We start from the raw sequence: 22,326 nt of genomic DNA, 5'->3' as shown, positions 1-22,326 counted from the left end.
GTTGTCTACATAGGGATACTACATAGGGGGTAAAATAACGGATTTTACGCGTACGTAGTGCACACTGGATCCAATAAGAATGCTGTTTGAGAGTCGGCCAATCACAGGGCGCGGTTGACGCGCCGAAGAACTGCGACGATTGGTCAACTCGTACGTCACTCAAACGCACTCCTAGCACGATTGGGTCAAAATCGTGTATTCGTCCCGCCTCTCGGTCAAGCGAAGGGACTACTTCCGGTAGGCCGCCGTGTGTCCTGCGGAAGTCGGACCGTTGTAGTCGGGACACTGGCAGAAAACACCGGAGCGGCCTCGCGAAAGCTGGCGAATTCGCTTTATAAACACATTGTGTGTGGGCGGAGAAAGTGCTAATAAGTGCATAAGCAAACGACAGCTGGTTAAAAAAGGGAAAGAAAGAAAAGAAACACTGGGGTTTGCGCGGAGCCCCGAGCCGCTTTACCCCCTTTGAGCCCGCTGAAGTCGGCGGTGGCGAGGCGAAGCGACGCGGGAGGCGATGGAGCCCTCAGCGGCCAAGGGGAGAGCGCAGGGCCGCCTGCTGGTGTCCACCAGCCTGGACGCCAAAGACGAGCTGGAGGAGGTACTCATGGCCTTTACACCAACATTTATCACTCACACAACTCTACTTTCATTCCTCTTCTTTCACTCCCTTTGTTTCGCTTAACATGAGAAGATTTCCTATTGTGTATGTACATTATACATATGTGTTCCCTATTCTACACACACACACACTGTTATACTGTACACGCACCCTGCACAGGTCTCTTCTATTACTGTACAAGTGCAGAAACAACATAAACAGCTGTAGAAACTGTCACTGGATCATTTACGGTTCATTTCGTCAACTTTCCTGAGAGGTCTGTGTGTGTATATGAACTTTAAGGCTAGATTTCATGCTGAATTTCCAGCCATTCACAGCCACAAACACAAGGAGTCAGTACTGAACCTGATGAAAGACTGGAGGCTTGTCGTGCTTCTGAAATTCAGACCAGGACAGGACATCAGGGACCAACGACCGGCCGTGTCGACACGAAACGGCAAAGTAGGACTCTTGAGCGATGTTGTCTTTTTGAGACTCGTCGAGAGATGTTACGGTTCTTTTCACCTCCATAGATTGCGGCAGGGCACGTTCAGGAAACACCTGCTGGGTAGGACCGTTCACACCAGACGTAGGCCCTTATTTCTGAGTGTGTCGTTATGAAATGTTTTTATCGGGTTGTGTGGGAGATATTTCTGTCAGGTTTGGACCGTCTCGGACCTCGAGAAAGGTGGCGGATGACGTCTAGGAGTCGTAACGGAGACGGCAAGGAAAATATTACCCCAAAAGAAGATATGAAAGAGTTCGGAGGCAGTTTGTAAGGCAAACAACGGCTATAAATATTCCTAATCACGCACCAAAAAAAGAGGGGGGGGGGGGGGATGCAAAAGTTTGAGAAATAGCGTTTTGTTTACCATCCCATAAATGATTTCGGCTTTTTTTGTTGTTTGTTTTTGCTGCTTATAACGACGAAGGATATTGATCATCATGAAACCTAGCATGTGAAATATCTCGTGGTTCTTCATTCCAGTGTGGGTGCGCAAACTTTTGCGCTCAGCTGCACGCACGCGGGCTACAAAGCGCGCCAGACGTTTATGATGCACTTTGAGCTAAAGGTTTATACGAGGAAAGGAAGAAAAACGCGACACAGGATTCTCTCAGAAAAGCGTCCTATCATACCATCGTAATGAGGGGTTTAACATTTCCTGCTGCAGTTCTGAGGATTGACCCACGTCAGGGCATGCTGTTATGAGGATTGACCCACGTCAGGGCATGCTGTTATGAGGATTGACCCACGTCAGGGCATGCTGTTATGAGGATTGACCCACGTCAGGGCATGCTGTTACGGGAAAATAATCAACCTGCAGGGTGTCGTGGTGTGGCTTGATGTGAAACCAAGTTACTACTACCATCCCAGAGTTGATTATTTTCCTAAAACAGCACATCCAGGAGTGTTTTATTGCTGTTATACAACAGTACGTTTCCGACGGCGACCATTTTATAAGTGACACGTTGTAGTTTTATCCGTTTGCGGTTACATTTAAGGTTGTTGAATGTCAGCGAAGCAAGTTAGTTCCTGTTATCAGTTATGTTCTGTCAAAAACCTTCTGACCTGTTGGATTTGAGAGTTTGATGTGTGTGTGTGTGTGTGTGTGTGTGTTTCAGCGGTTCGAAAGGTGCGTGGCCGTCACCACTTCCATTACAAACGGATTGTCGGAGCGAGAAGCCAACGACGCCCTCACTGCCCATGTGAGTATTTCTGCTGGAGTTTGAGACGGTGATGTCACTCCTGTTTAAATCTACTCCAGGAGTACAAGAACAGAACGATCCAACACACACCAAGCCAGGCATGAGAGGAAAAACTTCCAGAGAATTTTTATTTATTTATTTATTTTAGAATAAACCAACCAACAAATAAATAAAATTACGTGTGATGTGAGCATCCAACCAGTCGGGACAGAGAGCTGTCGATCATGCTGCTTGTCAACTCAGGAAGCTCCGCCTCTTTCCCCATGCAGTCTATCCCAAGTATGTGTTTTGGAGGCGTGGCTTTGTAGGGAGCGCTGAAGGGCGGGGTTGCAAATTTTTTTTCACGTTGCCGCAGATTCGGGCCGAGACGCCCGAATCACGACGCGCGTTCAGCCAAAGCCCTCTTCGATTCACGCACGTCGGACACGAGTACAGCTAAAACATCACTGCGAAAGCGCGTGCAAAACTATTCCGTGCAATCGCAAATTTCGCCGATTCAAGTAGTTTTCCCGGAGGAAAAAAAAAAACAGGAAAAACTCTGCAAGTTGCGTCGCAAATCTTTTTTAAATCAAGCATTTTTTTAAAAATAAAAGAAATCCTGTACGGACTGGGAAATGTACGAACGTGATAAATAAATAAATAATCCTAATGTCTCTCGGAGAACCGCAATCTCAAGCTAAATTATTATTCAAGTGACGGGATGTATACACACCCAGTGTCATATTTCATCAGGAGGTTGTGAGTTCAAACCCCCTCCCCCCTGGGAAAGACTCTTAACCCCCGGCTGCTCAGGTTTACATTTGGATGGGATTCGTTTGGGTCTTCGTTGTTTGTTTTTTACTCCCATACGAATAGCTGTCTTTTGTGGTTTTTAACGCCACCGCATGCCATGTTTAGTCATCGTCGCACGCAGACACGCCTAGAAGTTATTTGAAACACTCTTCAGCCAATCAGAAAATAATGGCTGCCTGGGAAAAGTCTGAGATTTAGCCTGAAAGTAAAAGAAACCGAAGGAGCATGCTGACTGTTATAATGACTGCTGTGGGTATAGAGCCTACGTTCACGTAATAACGAGAAAAGAATTTGTTGTTTTTAATAACGTGGTTATAACAGTTGCTTTAGCTGACTGTGTGCTGAATCGGGTGACTCTCTCTCTTTGATGTAGTTTTGACGTTGTGTATCACGTGCAGCCTTTCACGTTGTTTCTTGAGTCTCTAAACTGTTTCTTGCTGATAACTTGTATAAATGTGCCTGTGTGTGTAGGTGTGTAAAGGTCCTCAGCAGCATGAGGAGGTGTGCCTTGGCTTGTTCACGCTGCTGCTCACAGAGCCTTCACAAGCACAGCGGGTAAGGAATCAGCATACACACACACACACACGTACACACGTCACCAAAAGTGTACACGTGTTAATTCGTTGGAATTGACACATTGGTTGCAATTATGATTTAACAGTGCACATACCTGGCAAAATTTGGGAAGTGATCAGGGCTGAATCCATACAGCTCTGTCTCACTAGGGTGTGATACTGTGAAGGAGGTATGGCCTTATTGCCTGTCAGTCACTGTGACGGAGGCGTGGCCTCTGTCTGTTATAGTGATGGAGGCGTGGCCTCTGTTCCTGTAAGTCTTAGTGAAGGAGGTGTGGCTTCTGTTCCACTAAGTCTTAGTGAAGGAGGTGTGGCCTCTGTTCCTGTAAGTCTTAGTGAAGAAGGCGTGGCCTCTGTTCCTGTAAGTCTTAGTGAAGGAGGCGTGGCCTCTGTTCCTCTACGTCTTATTGAAGGAGGTGTGGCCTCTGTTCCTCTAAGTCTTAGTGAAGGAGGCGTGGCCCTTGGCTATATTATAATGAAGGAGGAGTAGCCTCTGTGGTTGTCAGTCCTAGTAAAGAAGGTGTGGTCATTGTTGCCTGTCAGTCTCAGTGAAGGAGGTGTGGCCTATGTACTGGTCTGTCCCAGAGAACAATATGTGACCTTTGTGCTTATCTGTCTCTCATCTAAGTAGGTGTGGCTTCAGTTTTAGTCCTACTAAAGGAGGCATGGCCTCTAGTGCCTGTCTGTCTAAGATAGAGGAGGCCCCGCCTCCTTAAGATAAAATCATTTGTACCGTACCGAATCCTACTGCATCATACGGTAGATGAGTTAAATGTCGAGGTGCACCTCGTTTCATCGAGGATGGAGCACAGTGCTCTCGTTCTGATTTGATCAGCACCATTAACTTAACTCGTATTTCAGTACAGGCTGTGCCCAATATACTTCACACTTCATCTTAAAGCTAACACAGGCTTGTGACTTTATCAGTTCTTCTGTAACGTTGTCATCTTCTCCATGCAGTGCTACAGAGACCTGACGCTAGTCAACCGTGACGGCATGAATGTGATCCTGATCAAGATTAACCAAATCCTCATGGAGAAGTTCCTCAAACTGCAGGAAGTGTGTCGCACGCAGGTTTGCATAATGACTGGTCTGAGTATGTGGTGGTGAGTTCAAGGTCATCTCGCCCAAGGTCACGCTGCTTAATTCTGTGTTTTCCGTCTCTGCGTACAGCTGGTGTGGGTGGTCAAAGAGCTGGTGAAGAGTGGGGTCATAGGAGCCGACGGAGTCCTCATGACCCTCATGAAGCAGATCGCTGGTACGTTCCGATCGTGCTCACTGACTTCACTCACATTTACACGCCGATTCCCTTAAACTTCCACACAGTAACTTCCGTACTCGTAAAGTAACCGATTCTGATTGGTCAGAAGGTGTTGATAAATTTTCAACAACACCATCTCTGACAGTAGGTCCTGCTACAAGTCTGATCACGGGTTTATATTAATGCGCCCATTCTAATGTTATTGTTTCTATAGTAACAGCTCGTTCACAGGGATTTTATATAGTGGACACGACACATAACCAGATATTAAAGTGCACCTATTATGCTTTTTCAAATATTATCTTTCATGTACTGCAGTATGTTATAGAGCTGTTTGTGAATGTAGAAAATCTGCAAAGTTTCGAAAATCAAAGCGCAGAACAAACAGAGTTATCGACTCCCAAAAGAAGGAATCGATTCTGAAGAGCTGAAACGATTAGTCAGTGATTCCAGACTTTACTTCCTGTAGAAACCTACGTAGGTTTGTAACAAAAAAACCCACACCTCTGGTCTTCATCGGCTGCCCGGAGAAAGCGGTAGACCAATCACGACAGACTTATACATCTGACCAATCAGGGCAGACTATGCTCTCTGAAAGGAGGAGTTTAGACTGAATCCTTTAGAATTGAACGAGTCGTTTGTGACAGTGCGGAGGAAAAACGGTAACGCTGCAGTTTAAATTACGAGCACATTAAAGTGTTTTTTCACCTCGGGTGAATGTAAATCTATTGTACGAGACCTTTAAACAAAATTAGGCACGTTTCAAAACCATAATAGCTGCACTTAAAAAAATAAACAGATAAAAAATTTAAACGTGCGTAGTTGTTAATATGGAGAGGAGACATTTATTTAACAGCCATGGTAAGGAGTCTTCAGTGTCAACGCTGTAGATGTATGTTTTTGGGGGTTTTTTTTCCAGGAAGTCTTTGCACTTTCACACCTCTCGGTTATTTTGGTCAATTCCTCGCATGACTGATTTTGTACACATGTGGCTTTCTTTAGGAGGTGACATCACCAGTAAAAACCTGTGGCTGGCTGAAAACGTGCTGGACATCTTAGTGGAGCAAAGGTACTGTTAATACACTCGGACTGTACTGTACGTCACTTACTTTTCTGAGTCACTTAAAGATTCTTTGTAGTAGGTTCCAAAAGACGTAATGTTAAAACGTGTGTTATGTAGAATGAACACACGCGCACACACCCCTTTTTTTTTTTTAATCCTTTTTAATTTTTATAGCTGTATGGGAAATCTTGGTATGAACATGAATATCCTATTCACCACCATGATTAATTTCTTATTCTAATCATTGAGACTGCATAGTTTGTTAACACACACTCACACACATACATACATACATATACATACTTTGTGGTTTATTTCACGTTTTACACTGCGTCACAACTGTTTTTTCGGAACTGGCGTTGTATTTGTGGTGGTTTTTGTGCGCAGGGAGTGGGTGCTGAAGAGCGGTATGCTGGTGGCCATGTCCGTATACACATATCTGAGACTGATCGTGGATCACGGGACACAGGGCCTCCTGCCGCTCCGCCAGAGAGAGGTGGACTTCTGCATTGGCCTGCTGCGAGAGAGGGTGAGAGAGAGAAAAGGGCGCGAGTGCGATCATGTAATCAAATCTGTGAGCTTGTGATTTAACATTGTACAGTAGCAGCCATTTCACGTAGATGCTACTGTGTGTATATATACTACAGACTTTCCCTGAACTGAAATGTGTTCCTCTTCGGTTCACATCAGCCACGGGTCAGTCTGTTTACTTCCAAAAGTGACGCAGGAGAAAACGTTTACATTTTATTTAAATATTTAATTTTGACAGGAGCATCATGGATATTTTCACAAACTTAAAGTCCTCGTGAATGCCTTGAAACGCGCAGCGTCATTCGACGTGTTGACGTCATTTCCACCGAAACAGGGAGTCGGCTCCTCCCGTTTTTTTAAATAGGCAATAGCTCGATGTGTTGACGTTATTTCCACTGTCAGAGCAGGACATATCGACTGGCTCCTCCTGTTTTTTTAAATAGCTAATAGCGTTTAGCTTACCTCACAGCCCGGGCTACGCCGCACTTAGTATCATTGACGCAAACCCCAAGCAATAACGATGCGTTAGAGTCACGTCTTAACCAACATACAGCTGGAAAAACTGAATGACAGCCAAAGACACGTTTACGACTCGTGCTTGCCGATGTAACTTCTCTCGCTCAACGGCAGCTTACTTCGGCAAGGTGATATTCACAACGTCGGGGGCGGGACGTTTCAGATTCTAGACAGCATTTGAGTGGACAGAAAAAAATCCGCTGAGAAGTGCAACGCGATGTCATCGAAATTGCCGACCCCTATCGGTGGTGGAAGAATGCGAATTTTATCATTGTTTTGGAGCGCACTAGCTTTCAGATAACCTTAAGGCGAACGTATTCGTACTAAAAGCCGCAAAAACTTCCATTTTGATCTTAATGGGGAGTTTGTAAGCGATTAGTATGATGATTACTTATCCAGCGGACTTAATCAAAACACGGCACTCGTTGTGGGAGGAAAATCCTATTTAGGTAGCAAGGTTTTTTTGTTTTGGTGAAATATGTTTCTGTTTACGAGGTGTATTCCAGAAAGGAAAGGTATTTTCCGAGCAGAAAAAGCAGCGCACGGTTGTCATCAGGATGAGAATGGTGTGGAATGATGGCTGAGTGTAAACAGGAGGTAATTAAAGAGACTTTTATCTGTTTTCTCGCTTTTTCCTCCGTCAGTTCATGGAGTGTTTCATCATCGGGAGAGATCTGGTCAGACTGTTACAGAACGTAGCTCGAATCCCTGAGATGGAGCTCCTTTGGAGAGACCTTCTGCACAACCCTCAGAGCCTGAGCCCACAGTATACTGGTGTGTGTGAGACTCGAGACTCTGCTTTTAATGTTGACCAGTTTTTGAACACCCAGTGTTTTGGGGTTATTTTGGGTTAAACGTTAAGCTATGAAAACATTCCAGCTGTAACTGCAGAAGATCAAGATTCTAGCACGGATACCAGGACATTTTTAGTCTTTTGTCTCTGGGATTTTACTGATTTGCCTGTTAAATGTATCGTATTTTAATTTACACGTGTGTGTGTGTGTGTGTGTGTGTGAAATGCCTTTGTAGGTCTGTTGCAGCTCCTCACATCTCGTACATCCCGCAAATTCCTGGCTTGCCGCCTCACTCCTGATATGGAGACCAAGCTATTGTTCATGACCTCGAGGGTAAAAAGACACACACACCACACAGACACACCCACAGCTGAGACCTACTTTATGGCACTGCTAAGTGGCAGTACTGTAGAACAACTCATTCATCTGAACATATTCGTGTGGGTGTGTATTTTTTTTACATAACGTCTCTTCTTAGCTCATACGACTACGTTTGCTGTCTCTTTGTGGCTGCAGGTTCGATTTGGCCAGCAGAAGCGCTATCAGGACTGGTTTCAGAGGCAGTACCTGTCCACGGCTGAGAGTCAGTCGCTGCGGTGTGACCTGATCCGCTACATCTGTGGGGTGGTGCACCCCTCCAACGAGGTCCTGAGCTCAGACATCCTGCCTCGCTGGGCCATCATCGGCTGGCTGCTCACCACCTGCACGGTAAAAACTACACACACACACACACCATGCGTATGAAGGTGTTCAGTCAAGTGTTTTTCTAATCAGAACTGAGCTCACTCTATCTTCAACACCATTTTTTGCTAAATCTTTTGTTGCTGGACAGAATGTGTTTGTCCTTGAAAGCTGTAACTGCTGTTCATTTGGCACGCTCATAATTCACAAATGATTTTAAAAAATAATAATAAATAGTCCTTTACTGCGACGGATTGGCCACATGCCCGGTGTTGATGGAAAGAAGATAGAAAAAGTTCTCTCGCACACTTTTTCCGCCGTCACTTCACGATCTCGCCTCCGTCCGATAAGGACTGAGGTCATGTTGGGAATAAAAGTAACGCTGATATAAACAGTAAACTGAAGAAATTCATTGTGGGTGCTAAAGCTACGTGCGTTCGACGTCGTGTGCAATCGACTGGGAAGCGGCTTATACGTCCGGTTAGTAAAAATTCTCTAGTGTTCCATTTGAGACCGTATTACCTTTCTAAAATTCATACACTAGATGGTAGAGTACATAGTGCATAGTGTAAGTGTATAGTATGTCATTTGGGACACAATTTTGATCTGTACGCAGCGTTTTTTTGTAACAGAAGTAACGCAGTGAGCCCTGTGCGGTGCACAGACCGACTAATCAATAACGATTTTCATACTAGATTTTTATGATGAATAGATTAGTTGTTTTTTTTTTAAAGGCCTGAGATGGACAAAAACACCTTTTGAGTGGCTAAAAGCACGTTTTCTTAGATTAAATGCTGTAACTGACAGAACGTTAAGTCTAATTTTCCAGCAGCGAAAGGCGTAAATCATGGCATCACCCTGTAATACATTTGAGAATGCTGGATCACTGCGCTAACTAAAAAAAGAATAAAAAAAACAAACATGTTGCTATACTTTATATTTCGTCCCCATACCCGTGAATACCTGCAGACCCCTAAGACTATACAGATTTGTATTAGTTAGTCAATGCGAGATGGTTTGTGGAGGATCTTTTACGATTGGGAGGCGTAAGTAAATGAGTAGAGAGTTCAAAATGTCCAGTCACCTTGTCTTCATACTAATTACATAAAGCGAGTAGTATTAAGAATCTTAAAGACGTTTCACTGAAGAGCTTCAGGGGTTCGACCGGTCAGACAAGTCCGATCGTCTTCTCCTTAGACGCTTCCGAAAGGGTTTAGCAAATGCTACGTTAAACTCTGCGTGATGGAAATGATTGGAAGTCTGTCTACTTAAATCCTCTGTGCAGTCGAACGTCGCTGCTTCCAACGCCAAACTGGCCCTGTTCTACGACTGGCTCTTCTTCAACCCGGAGAAAGACAGCATCATGAACATCGGTGAGGACGGAGGGACGCCGCCGACACCGTCTCCTGACACCGCCGTTTCTATTGAATCCATACGATCGACATCGTTTTCTTTTCTTAACCTTCGCTGTAAACGTGTGCGTATTTCAGAGCCGGCCATTCTGGTGATGCATCACTCGATGAAGCCGCATCCAGCCATCACTGCCACGCTGCTGGATTTCATGTGTCGGGTGAGTCGAGTTAGCGCGTCAAGACAGAACTGTCAGGTTTAAACAAGAGGAATTCTTACTGCGTTCAAGGCTCAGTGTGGTATTTGTAAAATTGTTTCTGGACTTGGAGTAATCGGTGGCATGAGAGATACTGTTGAAAAAAAAAAAACACCTTGTCTTATTCACAATATATACAAGCCGTAGATTTGGCTAGTTTCTTTATTTCGGGCTTGTGTGTAAGCTTTTCTGGCCCAGAAATTCTCCCACAGCCAAAACTGTCTACCTACTTCTCACTGCCTCTTGCCTCACCTGAAAAGACAACCAACAAACAGAATTGGTGGAATAGAAAGGATGATGGATTTTCTCACAGTGCAGCCCACAACAATTCACACACTGCACCTTTAATATTTCACGACTGGCTGCTTAAAACAACTCGGTTCATTTCATCTTTTTTTTTTCTTTTTATTACACGTATCTCAGATAATTCCTCACTTTTTTCCACCACTGGAGGTCCAAGTGCGCCAGGGCGTCTTCAACTCGCTCAACTTCATTATGGAGAAGAGAGTTCTGGCGTGAGTAACACACACACAAACACACACCTCCTTTGAACTAAACTGGTTACACTATACTACAGTGCTGTTGAATTCCTGATTCTGATTGGCCACAAGGTGTTGATTCGTTTTCTTTAATATAATAGTTACATTACCCTTTTTATAGTAATAGCACACACACAAACTAAACCTAGTAATAAACGAATTAAAAAATGTGTTATTTGACAATTTCTGGAAGGAGTCTCCAGTTCCACCACGTTAAAGTCTTCAGGATGTAGAACTTTGTGTTTAGTTGTTTGTTTGTTTTTTCCCCCTCACATTTAACTGTATAGCTGCTATAACGCAAGCGATAACAGGAACTGACTTGTTCTGCTGACGTTCCCCGGCATTAAATATGACGAAACGGATAAAAAGTACGTCTCGTGTACGAATATCCGTTTTGTTCCTGGTGAATTGCCGTGGTATAAGAGGAATAATGCGTGAAAGTTATAGTAAAATAATAACCATGACGATGTATTAACGTACGCATGAACCGAACAGCGCGTTTAAACTTTGTGCTGACTCTGCATTCTCAGACACTTGGCTCCGTTGTTCGACAACCCCAAACTGGACCGGGAGCTGCGCTCCATGCTGAGAGAACGTTTCCCTGAGTTCTGTAACTCGCCTTCTCCACAGACAGAAGGTCCGAATGCCACAACCTTCCACTCACAAAACCGCCATCTTGGTCTATAGTGCTTCATAACCGTCGTACAATTATTTTACTATTTATTTTTCTCTTCTCCAGTGAAAATGGAAGAGTCTGTTCCCTTAGAGATGGACAATCACGTGCTGGATAAGGAGGACGGTTGCTATGACAACACGGACGCGACGTTTAGTGACGACGAGGAAGAGTTGAACAACAAGGGTGAGAGATTGACGCGCGCCGCTGCCGCATCGAGTGGCGTACGCGTAGACTGTAGGAACTCGTTTCTTCGCCGTCGCCTCACACTGCGATTTATTTTTCTCCTCTAAGGTAAGAAACGCGAGTTCAGGTTTCAGCACATCAAGGAGACGTACATCGAGGAGCCTTCCGACATCACACCGTACGTGGACCAGCTGGATGAGACGCTGAAGGAGAAAGTGCTACAGTTACAGAAAGGGAGGTGAGACGGCGGCCATATTTTCTCGACTACGACGCGCGTTTGGGTGGCGGCTTAGTGTGCACACAGGTGCCGACGTCTAAAGCAGGTTAGCTTTAGCAGTTTACAGTTTGATCCCCTGCTACGGCGATATGGATGACACCTGAAATAAATAAATAAGATTTTAGCTACAGAAGCCGTCAGACCAAACGCGGACAACATTGGGTTACTTTACTGAATAACTGGGGTTACTTTCACTTTATCTACATGACCTTTGACCTGTCAATATGCAATCCTTGGATTTGTGAGGACCAAACCTTCAGAAGTCAAAATTTAAGAAGTAAATAGATAGATAGATAGATAGATAGATAGATAGATAAATAAATGTAATAATAGGAAAATACATAAAGGAATAAATGACTTGCTAAAACAAATAAAAATGCAATCCTACATTTATTTTTGTTACATTGTTCCTTTATATATTATTTTCTGTATTTAATTTTTCCATTTATTTTATTCTTTTTAACTTTGTATTTATTTTTCCCATTTATTTTTCTATATTTATTTATTCATGCGTTCATTTAAAAATGTATATATTTATTTATCCCCGCATGTATTTATTTCCGTATTTATTCATTTATTTATACATTTATTTCTTTTTACTTTTCCGTGCGCAACATGCAAATGAGGAGGCGGATCAAGGAGACGTACATCGAGGAGCCTTCCGACATCACGCCGTACGTAGCATATACATTTTATTTCTTTTTTCCATTTATTTCCTTTCCCCCCCCCCGTGCTCAGGTGCATCATCGGTTGAGAGCTCACGTGTAAGCGTGAGAAAGGGGAAACGGGATACCTGGACTCTCCGGAACACTGCTTCTGGTGTTCTGAAATAATTCGGCATGATTGCGAATCGACGAAAATGACTTGCGACTCTCCAGTTGGTCCGCCACATCCCGTAGCAATCTGGACACTGATCTCCATCGCTTAGTTAGACCTGACGCTTATACATCATAAATATATTTAATATTTTTACATTTCTGCAGGTTTGGTCCTCCATATTAAATAGCCTATGCATTGCGTCAGCGTTTAATAAAATTACTGTAGGCTTAAATTCCTGTCCATGTGGTCTTCCGCTGTAGCTCCTCACATCTCAAGTTCGTCACGTTCCGAGATGCTTTTCTGCTCACCGCGGTCGTAAAGACTGGTTATTTGGGTTAGCGTAGCCTTTCCGTCAGCTGGATCCAGACTGGCCATTCTCCTCCACTGGCCCCTCTCTCATCAACAAGCCGATTCTGATTACAGAACATCGTTCATTACACATAAATAACACCGATAGAAACGTTAAATCGTCATATGCGTGATGAGGTTGTGCTGATGGCCGTTTCTGCAACCGAAACCTTCCTCTGTACATCTGAATCAGAACAGAGGAACCCGAGGCCAAGCCGGCCGACGTCAGACGTCCAACTAATCGAGCTTTATAGTCAGTTTAACTCTCTGCGAACTAGAGGACTAATCCGAGGAGACGGTATTTAAGAGGGTCTGTTTTATAGTCTGGAAAAATACAGCGTGATTCGAGAGTCTATACTTGAAACGTTCCTTCTGTGAGCTCACGGCGAAGCGTGTGTTGTTCTGCCGCAGTGACACGGAGGCGCAGTGTGAAGTCATGCAGGAAATAGTGGACCTGATTCTCGAGGTGAGTTTAGATCGACAGGTCGGAGAGTTGCTTTCAGTTTGCCTTTGATGTAAATAGTGATTCGCTAAATAGTGCGCTATTGATTTTTACTTTTTTTTTTTCTCTCCCTTTCAGGAGGACTTTGAATCGGAGCAGATGTCCACTCTGGCGTCCTGTCTAGCTGAGCTGTTCAAAAGCCATTTCAGAGGAGATGTGCTGCCTGAGGAAATCACTGAGGAGTATGTCTCTCTCTCTCTCTCTCTCTCGTGCTCTCTCTTTTTTTTTTTTTTTTTTTTTTTTTTTTTTTTTGGGACATAGTTCTTGCTGCAGAATCAAAACTCCAGGGGCAGAGCTAGCTCTCTCCACCATCTCCTATAAATCTAACCCCTAGACCTAGTCTCAACTCCACCCAGGTAGGAGGAGCTGGATCTCCATGGAATGTTCTGCAGCAAGGGGCAGTTAAGTTTTTCCTCGTTGACCCCTTGTTCACTATCGAAGGTTGGCAGTGGGTAGGTCTTTGGTACCTGCTCAGTTCCAGCAGAGTATTTAGGGGCGGAGCTAGTATTACAATTCATTACCGAATCGTTACGCAGACCGTAGGTGTTTTGAACTCACTCCCCGGAAGCCCCCCTTTAGATTGTTGGACATTTAAACGCTAGCTACGTTTCCATCCACGTATTTTTATGTGAATTCTGGGATACCGCATCCGAAATAAAAACGCCAATGCTGGATGGAAACGAGTAAAATCTCCAAAATGCACATTTAAAAAAAAAGCGCGCTCAATTATTATTTTTTATTCGATAAGAAGACGTGAGCATAAGCTACGGCGGTTTACCGAAGAAATTCCTCGACGCGCACCGAAAAAAAGTCACGCGACTTCACTTTAACGAATCATGTGGGCGGATAATCGGCTCAGAAAAGTGAAAATGGCGGCGAGAGCGAGATGCGTCGTTTTCCCCGGTAGTGACGATTTTGCTTTCTTGGGATGGAAACGGTGCTAACTAACGATTATTTTCATAATCGAGCACATCCTTTGTCTGTCTCTGTGTGTGTGTGTGTGTGTGTGTGTGTGTGTGTGTGTGTGTAGGTCGCTGGAGGAGTCGGTGTGTAAGCCAGTGTGTCTGATCTTCAGGAACTTGTGTCAGATGCAGGAGGACAACAGCGGCTTCTCAGTGCTGCTGGACATGCTAGCGGAGCTGTACCAGAAACAGCCCAAAATTGGATATCACCTCCTCTACTACCTCAAGGCGAGGTGTGTTTGCTGCTCACGCCGTTGTTAAAGGCCGGAGAGTCGAGTCAGAACAGCTTCCACATGAAATAATCCTGTGTGTTGGTCTGCGGTGTGATTTGGGGATTTTTGATAGATTTGGCATGAGAATCAGGAAGCACAAGAAAGCTGTGGTGTATGGTGCATCGCTTCTGCTTTCGGGAAGCGAGGAGAAAAGTTGACGCCTGCTCTGTTTTGGTTATTCGTTGCTTCCCTGCAGGAATGCCCCTTTAATGTTTGTTTGGGTTTTTCTTGGTTTCACGCACTAAAAGGGAAACCCCTGACACAACTATACATCTCTCACATTGGTGTGATCACAGCTTTCTACTGAGATCTGATAAAGCACTATAATGCTAAAATCTCTCTCTCTCTGTGTCTCGACAGTAAAGCGGCGGCGGGGAAGATGAGTCTGTACGAGTCGTTTGCTCAGGCCACGGCACTGGGGGACCTACACACGTGCCTCATGATGGACATGAAGGCCTGCCAGGAGGATGATGTGAGACTGCTGTGTTACCTCACACCCTCCATCTACACAGAGGTACACACACACACACACACACACACACACACACAGTTTATCATCCTATTCATTTCTCTAGACTGTAGTGCTGTCGAATTGTTTCGTTTTTTATTTTACACAAGATTTAGTAGTCGAATTCATTTTCCATAGTGTTTAAGTAAACGTTCTAGTCCCACATACAAAGCGAACACGAACATGGATCCAGGAAGTAGGTTTGTTGATCCCTGGGCGGAAATTGCTGTGTTACAGAGAACACAAATTTTACAGCACCTACACTGCCGGTCAAAAGTTTGTGGACACCCGACTGAAACGTTTCTCACGATCTTTAAAAAGTCTTTCGATCCGAAGGTGTGTGATTTTAAATGTGTGAAATCGTGCCGACGTGTTCGTTTCTTTCATTAGAAAACTAACATTTCATTTGCCAAAAAATCTTTATTTAAACGGACGACTCGGAGGGAAATATTCCGGAAAGCAGCCGATGAGAGTCCGGCGTCGGTGTGAACTCCTTTAATACTGTTTAAAAATCATCTCAGGGAAATTCCTCAAGAAATCGCTCGAGAAAACGCCAAGAATACATGTCTGGAATATTCTAGGCGGAAAGGGCGTCGACTTTGAAGATGATAAAATACTCAATTATTATGATTTATTTAGGATTTTTTAAATTTTTAATCACGACATAATTCCCATAGTTCCATTTGTGTTACTCCAGAGTTTTGATGACTTTATTATTATTATTATTATTATTATTATTATTATATAATGTGGGAACATAAACAACAGTAAAGAATGTGTGTGTGTGTAAACTTTTGACCGGTAGTGTATGTGGCAGTAAATAAGAATAAAAGAAGGTAAATAAAGTAAGTAGTGCAGGTGATGATCATAATTTGATTCGTCATTAGAATGATAAAACAAACAAATCTGATCAACGTAATTGAGGGCGTTTGTTTTTATTTTTTGCTAAACGTATGAGAAACGACACGTTTTCTAGAAGGTTCTATTAAACACGTGTACAGTACAATCTCGCGTAACGACGGCATGGTTTACGATGGTACGGGAATCATATCTCTGTGGTACAGACTCTCAGCTTCTCCTATCACAGCGTTTAACATCTGTGTGTGCTTTGTGTCGTGTGTCGTCTTTTTTTTTAATTATTATTATTATTATTATTATTTCTGAAGTTCCCAGACGAGACCCTGCGCAGCGGAGAGCTCCTAAACATGATCGTAGCGGTCATAGACTCCACACAGGTTTGTTTTCAGCCTTCAGTTCAGCGTAACACATGAATTCGCCTTGGCTGCGTTTCTGTCTTTTTAACACGCCCGTGCCGTCACGTTCACAGCTTCAGGAGCTGATGTGTCACGTAATGATGGGAAATCTGGTCATGTTCCGCAAAGACTCCGTGCTCAACATCCTCAGTAAGTCCGTCTCCGCGTGCGTGTCTGTCTGTCCGTCTCATCTCAGCTGGATACTTGGAATTAGCGACCAGGCCCTGAGTGTACACGCTGTCTAATTGTGTGTATGTGTGTGTGTGTGTGTGTGTGTGTGTGTGTGTGTGTGTGTGTGTGTTACAGTTCAGTCACTAGACTGGGAGACGTTTGAGCAGTACAGCACATGGCAGCTCTTTCTAGCACACAGTATCCCACTGGAGACCATCATCCCCATCCTACAGCACCTTAAATACAAAGGTGAGTGCTGCACTTCTCTCCGAATGGCCTCCTTTGTATTTGGGATCAATTTAATGATGCTTCATTAAATCCCTCTCTCACTGTGCAGAGCATCCTGAAGCTTTATCCTGCTTACTCCTGCAGCTCCGCAGGGAAAGGTACGTTTCTTACTGGACAAAATCCTCGTTGTTTTGTGAAGGTGTGGTCAGCATTTATTTATTTGTTTATTTATTCATGTATGTGTTTCTTTTCATCCTGCACGTGTGTTTTTGGTGCCTATGCAGTCCCACAGAGGAGATGGTGAAGATGGTGTTGAGTCGGCCGTGCCACCCGGAGGATCAGTTCACCACCAGCATCCTGCGGCACTGGGCGGCCAAACACGACGACCAGCTGGCTGAGCACATCAAGGCCCTTCTCATCAAGAACAACAACATGCCTCGCAAACGCCAGAGGTATCACCACGCCAAGATGTAATCCGTACCAACTTCTGAATTCAGTATTCATTTTTATTTATTTATTTTTTTTAAACATTTTTGGGGGGTGTCAGTTGTTTGACCCCGTATAACAGCCACAGAAAATGTACATATCATAGTCGTGTGTGTGTGTGCTGTTTTTTCTTTTGCAGCTTACGAAGCTCCAGCAGTAAATTGGCTCAGCTGACCCTGGAACAGATGTTGGAGCATTTAGACAGTCTGAGGCTGAGCCTCAGCAACACCAAGAATAACTGTGAGTCTGTTTTTTTTTTCTTTTTTTTTGTTTTGTTTTTTAAACTTCATCATAATAGACTCCTCTACTTTAATAAAGGAGGTACTTTTGCATTCCTCTGATACGCAGTGTCTGTAAATAGTACCTATACAGTCCGTCCGGGATTCCGCGATCGCAGAAGTGAAAGTATTTTCCAAATCGCTGCAGATTCGACGCCGAAACGCGTCACGTGACGTCTTCGCGACGCGCGTTCGGCAAAAGCGCTCTTCGATTCGCGCGAGTGCGGTGAAAAGCTCTCGTTTACCGACGAACGTCGCCGCGAAAGAGCGCGCTAAACAATTTCGTGCGACTCGCCAATTCAAGACGTTTTCCTCCACCAAAAAAAAAAGCATTAAAAAACAACAAGGACCAAAAAAACTATGCGAAATCCTGTACGGACTGCACATATTTATATATACGTGTGTGTGTGTGTGTGTGTGTGTGTGTGTGTGTGAGAAGTCTTTACCCAGACCCCCATCCTTCAGGCTCTTCAGCACGTCCAGGCCAGCTGTGATGAAGCCCATAAAATGAGGCAAGTCTCTCCACAGTATAAAACATACCTTCATGTATTGAGTCTGCGTAGAAAGAAAACAAAAACCACATGCGAACAGCACACCACCATGTCCACCATACACACCGATCTTATTTACACGTACTTATTAAGAGAGTAAGCACGTGAGATCCTTCTATTTAAACTCCAGACCTTCTGAGTTGTATGCGCTCGTCATCTCGTTCCCCTCACCAGGTTCAGCGATCTTTTCTCCTTGGCCGAGGAGTACGAGGATTCCTCGAAGCCACCCAAATCTCGGCGCAAAGCTCCAGCGTCCTCCCCGCGCTCGCGGAAAGGCGCAGCGCCTCCAGCCAACAACGAGGACGACAGCGGCTCCAGTAGCGCCTCGGTGAGCTCCTGTCTATGAAACGCATGACTGTACGAGTCAGTGACTCTTTAAAAACGCACTCGAGTAAGAGGGAGTATCGTCACTCGTTCCACAGGATCACATTGACGTCACGGGAAAAAGTGATGCTGATCAGATCGACACTTTTTAACATGACTAGTGCCCGTGGCTAATGGAATTCTTCTTAAATGTGGCATTCAAATGCATTGAAGTATTAAACAGCCTGTAGGTTAACAGAGTGAACATTAGCAGTAGCGTTGGTTACATTTATGTAAACAATAAAGAAAGAAAGATAGATAACATAGAAAGGGAGATTTCACTTTATTGAGAAAAAAGACACGATATTATATCAGAATCAGAAACGTTCCAAGATGCTTTTCATGTATTTTACCTACAATATTGAGTTGCATTTAGCATGCGAATGTTTTTTGTTTTTTTAATGTTTTTTGGGGTCACTACATAGGATATAACATAATGGTGTAGAGGTCGACCGATAGTGGATTTTACAGATAACTAAGATGGACGGTACATGCCGATAACCGCTCGTTTTTAAAATTGATAACGAATCGCACAAAGTAAAATATTGCTGAACTTTAATACAAAAATAAACAGCACTGAGCAAACCGTGAAAATGCACTGTACTTTTTAAAGTGAAATAAATAGGTTAATATTAATGTATATTAACGATTAATAAATATTAAAGTAAATAAAAGATATAAATCCGAACTGAACCAAAATGTAACGCTCCAGCTATCAAGTTTAAAAAAACAAAAAAAAAAAACAATAGAGACGTCCAAAAAAACACTTCAAATATCACAACAAAGTTAGTCAGCGGTAGTTTTTACTTCGCCTCTAGAGGCCGCTCTCGTGCCGTGTAAAGACAGCGGACGCTTCTCAGGAACAAGTTATTTACTCGAGCTAGAGTGAAAGCATCTTAAGTAGAGTAAGTAGAAACTGTTCTTGAGTAAATGTCGCAGATTACATGTCGTTTCAGTAGCCCTGCCCCACTTCACGTCCTGCTGCATTTTGAATATTTTTGCTTCGACATCAGTTCTGCTGTGAATCCTAATAATCTCCTTGTGTAACCGCAGGAGGAAGAAGACTCCAAACCCAAAGCACCCAAGAGGAAACGAAAAGGCTCGTCGGCCGTGGGCTCGGACAGTGACTGAGAGGGACGCGCCGTTCTCCACATGCCCCACCCCCCAACACTTCCATGACCACGCCCATTCCAGTGTGACATCACTGGAGAACAAACCACCAGCCAATCATCTGCTCGGTCCACTCATCAAAGAGGAAGCGCTGGATTTCCTTTCTGGGACTTTGACTTTGGAGCCAGCCAGGAAGGCACACCCTTTAGCTTCTCTCAGCACTAGTGTGATTGGCTGCTTGGGGATTGGGGGCGTGACCGAGGCCGAAGGGAAGCTGCTAAGCTTTCAGGAGCCTCCTTTCCTCCCCCGACTGGGACGGACTGACGGAAAAGACGGATAAAATTGCACACAGGAGTCATTCTCTAGTGTCTCTGTACTTATCGGCCCACATATCCTGATTGAGCACAGTCGCTGTGCTTAAAAAGGGGGAATAAAATCCCCACACTGTAGACTACGAGGGAGACGATTTACATTAAACATTCACCACGAACGTTCGAACGCGCTCCGCTCCACTCCCACAAGACGCATTTTATCGTTTGATAATGAACAAGCATTTGCTTTCGTCCCTTATAAATCCCTCTTTGTCCTGATCGGATGTCGTGGCCCAACGGAGGCGGCGGCGCCGGGGGTTTTACAGGGAGGACGACACTCCTCCTGGATGGATTTTTACCACGATTGCACCGCACAGGTGCAGAAATTGGATTGTAAAAAAATAAATAAATAAATAAAATGGAGGACTTGACATGACAGACTTTTTAAGAAAATTGCTTTCTACTGACCTATTTTCATAAAAAAAAAAAAAATCATAACTATGTAAAAGGATTATGATATTAATAAAAAAGGCAGGGACAAACACTTTTGGTCTCGAATAAATGGTTGTGGAGTTTGAAATGAATCGTACATTTATAAAGGTGGGCTTGAAACAGGTTTAAAGAAAAAAGAGGCGGAGTCATTGCATGCGAGGCTTCTCAAGCATCTTGAGCACAGCTGGGAAGACGATGAACTCTCGGGACATCGTCAAGACGGTGAGATCTCACCCGCGGCAGAACTTTTGGCAGATCCGCAACACGTTTTTTTTCGTGATCTTGAATAAAAGTGTGCACACGAGACCTTGGCACAAAGTTGAGTGTAGGTGGGAGTCAGGAATTTTGGAAGTGGTAGCTACAACTTCATTTCCATAACACTATCACATGCTGCTTTAACATAAATCATGGGGAACACATCGGGAAAACCTTTATAATGACAAATAATCCAGCTGTACTTGATCGAGAAAGAAAATAACTGTAATAGAAAGTAAGTAAGGAAAAATAACACCACATCTCTAAACGTCTATTCCCTCATCCAGTGCAGAAATCTGCCCAAACTGTTAAAACGTTCGAGAACGACACATCCTAGTGCTTTCATCCGTTTAGAGTTGGATTTAACGTTGCTGAAAATGGAAAGTTACTTCACGTTATCGCTTACGAAATAGCGCTGGTTCCCTCACCGAGACTCTCTGTAGCCCGTAGTTAAGAAGGCTTGCTCGTCACGTTTTACACGAAACCAAAACGTCCTCCGTCATAAAGGCAGAAAACCTGTCGCGGTTTCAAAAGCACCGACACTGGAGACTCCTTCCTTGTCAAATAAATGTTGCCGTACAGAAAAACTTCCCCATAATCTGCGTGTTTTCCATCCATTTATGATCAGGCTGAAATTGTGTGGATTGTCCATCACTATTGAATTAGCTGTATTAATATAAATCTGGAAGTATTATCAAATCAACACCTATATCACCTCAATATTACTTAGTGGTAACAGTAGCTGCGTTTGCATGGACAACAATAATCCACTCTTAATCCGATTAAGACCTTACCCTAATTAAGAAACTACCATGTAAACAGAAATTTTTACTTACCTTAATCTAATTAAGGTCATAATCGAAGTAAGCACTAATAGAATTAAGACAGGTGGAGTACTCCTGTTTTAGTCGCATTATGGACGTGTATTAGCGACATGTAAACACCTTTATCACATTATGAACGTCGTGTGGGAGTTTTCACCGCATTTTGCGACAGGACACGATCACACACGGCAGTTTTACGGCCAACAAGAGAGTTTGGCTGCGTCCCAAATCACATACTTTCCTAATATAGGCCTGTAGTGGGGAAAAATACATGTATCTCGGCTACTATACAGACGGTAAGTACGCGATTTGGGACACACCCACCGCTTCAAGCAGTCGTCTATTAGCACGTACAGCGTTCGTAAAAAATTATATAAAAACACCCAAAACTGTATACGGTACCATGACGAAGACCAACTGTACGTCGATACGTGAAATTCTGGAGGGACGTCGGACGGCGTGGCGCGGTGACGTAATGACGCAGGCTGTTAATCTAATTATGTTCTAAAACATGTAAAACGGGAACATGACAGGAGTATTCTAAAAGCGACTCATGTAAACACCGTAATCACATTATTATCTTACTCAGATTAAGGTCAATAATTAGATTGCTGCTGTCCATGTAAACGTAGTCACTGTTGTGGTAAAATGTACTATATATACACGCTCAAACTTTCATAATACATTTGAGGGATCTCAAGGGCTTCCTTTTAAACAGTGAGGCTGGAGCTTCCTCACATTTTTTTTTATTCTGCAAGTGGACATTTTCGACCGAATTTAGATTAACCATTGTGGGC

General features: G+C 43.8%; 1 protein-coding gene and 1 long non-coding RNA gene across 7 annotated transcripts; one reads left to right on the top strand and one right to left on the bottom strand.

Moving 5' to 3' along the window:
* The first annotated feature begins 241 nt into the window (after positions 1–241).
* On the top strand, positions 242–20,502 carry ints3 (integrator complex subunit 3). 5 transcript variants are annotated; one of them, XM_017482319.3, is made up of 30 exons: positions 242–595; positions 2,219–2,302; positions 3,566–3,649; positions 4,630–4,743; positions 4,843–4,927; positions 5,933–5,999; positions 6,381–6,522; positions 7,685–7,814; positions 8,070–8,167; positions 8,351–8,542; positions 9,801–9,888; positions 10,006–10,085; positions 10,545–10,636; positions 11,191–11,297; positions 11,400–11,519; positions 11,628–11,757; positions 12,426–12,470; positions 13,375–13,429; positions 13,544–13,647; positions 14,496–14,660; positions 15,060–15,213; positions 16,374–16,442; positions 16,535–16,610; positions 16,767–16,880; positions 16,969–17,017; positions 17,144–17,329; positions 17,485–17,585; positions 18,063–18,135; positions 18,349–18,502; positions 19,591–20,502. In XM_017482319.3, the coding sequence occupies exons 1-30, from the start codon at positions 512–514 to the stop codon at positions 19,666–19,668; spliced, it is 3,120 nt and encodes a 1,039-aa protein (XP_017337808.1). In that variant the 5' UTR covers positions 242–511; the 3' UTR covers positions 19,669–20,502. The 5 variants fall into 5 exon arrangements, with proteins under 5 accessions (XP_017337808.1, XP_017337810.1, XP_017337807.1 ...); XM_017482321.3 differs by having other exon boundaries at positions 12,423–12,470; positions 17,144–17,311; XM_017482318.3 differs by having other exon boundaries at positions 12,423–12,470.
* On the bottom strand, positions 18,075–21,913 carry LOC108273211 (uncharacterized). 2 transcript variants are annotated; one of them, XR_001814265.3, is made up of 3 exons: positions 21,542–21,882; positions 18,307–18,514; positions 18,075–18,178 (listed from the first exon to the last, which is right to left on the bottom strand). It is a non-coding gene; the product is annotated as an uncharacterized LOC108273211 (long non-coding RNA). The 2 variants fall into 2 exon arrangements; XR_008397627.1 differs by having other exon boundaries at positions 18,075–18,514; positions 21,542–21,913.
* Between the last annotated feature and the right edge of the window lie 413 nt (positions 21,914–22,326).

This window comes from Ictalurus punctatus, chromosome 12, assembly GCF_001660625.3.
Source record: "Ictalurus punctatus breed USDA103 chromosome 12, Coco_2.0, whole genome shotgun sequence".
Lineage (NCBI taxonomy): Eukaryota > Metazoa > Chordata > Actinopteri > Siluriformes > Ictaluridae > Ictalurus > Ictalurus punctatus.
This window is presented reverse-complemented; position numbering and strand designations above follow the sequence as displayed.

Excerpts from the sequence above, each read along its gene's own strand:
- ints3 (XM_017482318.3), top strand. The coding sequence starts at position 512 with ATGGAGCCCTCAGCGGCCAAGGGGAGAGCGCAGGGCCGCCTGCTGGTG. Across the intron at positions 11,298-11,399 it reads GCCTTCTCCACAGACAGAAG|TGAAAATGGAAGAGTCTGTT; the intron begins GTCCGAATGCCA and ends TCTCTTCTCCAG. Across the intron at positions 15,214-16,373 it reads CACCCTCCATCTACACAGAG|TTCCCAGACGAGACCCTGCG; the intron begins GTACACACACAC and ends TTATTTCTGAAG.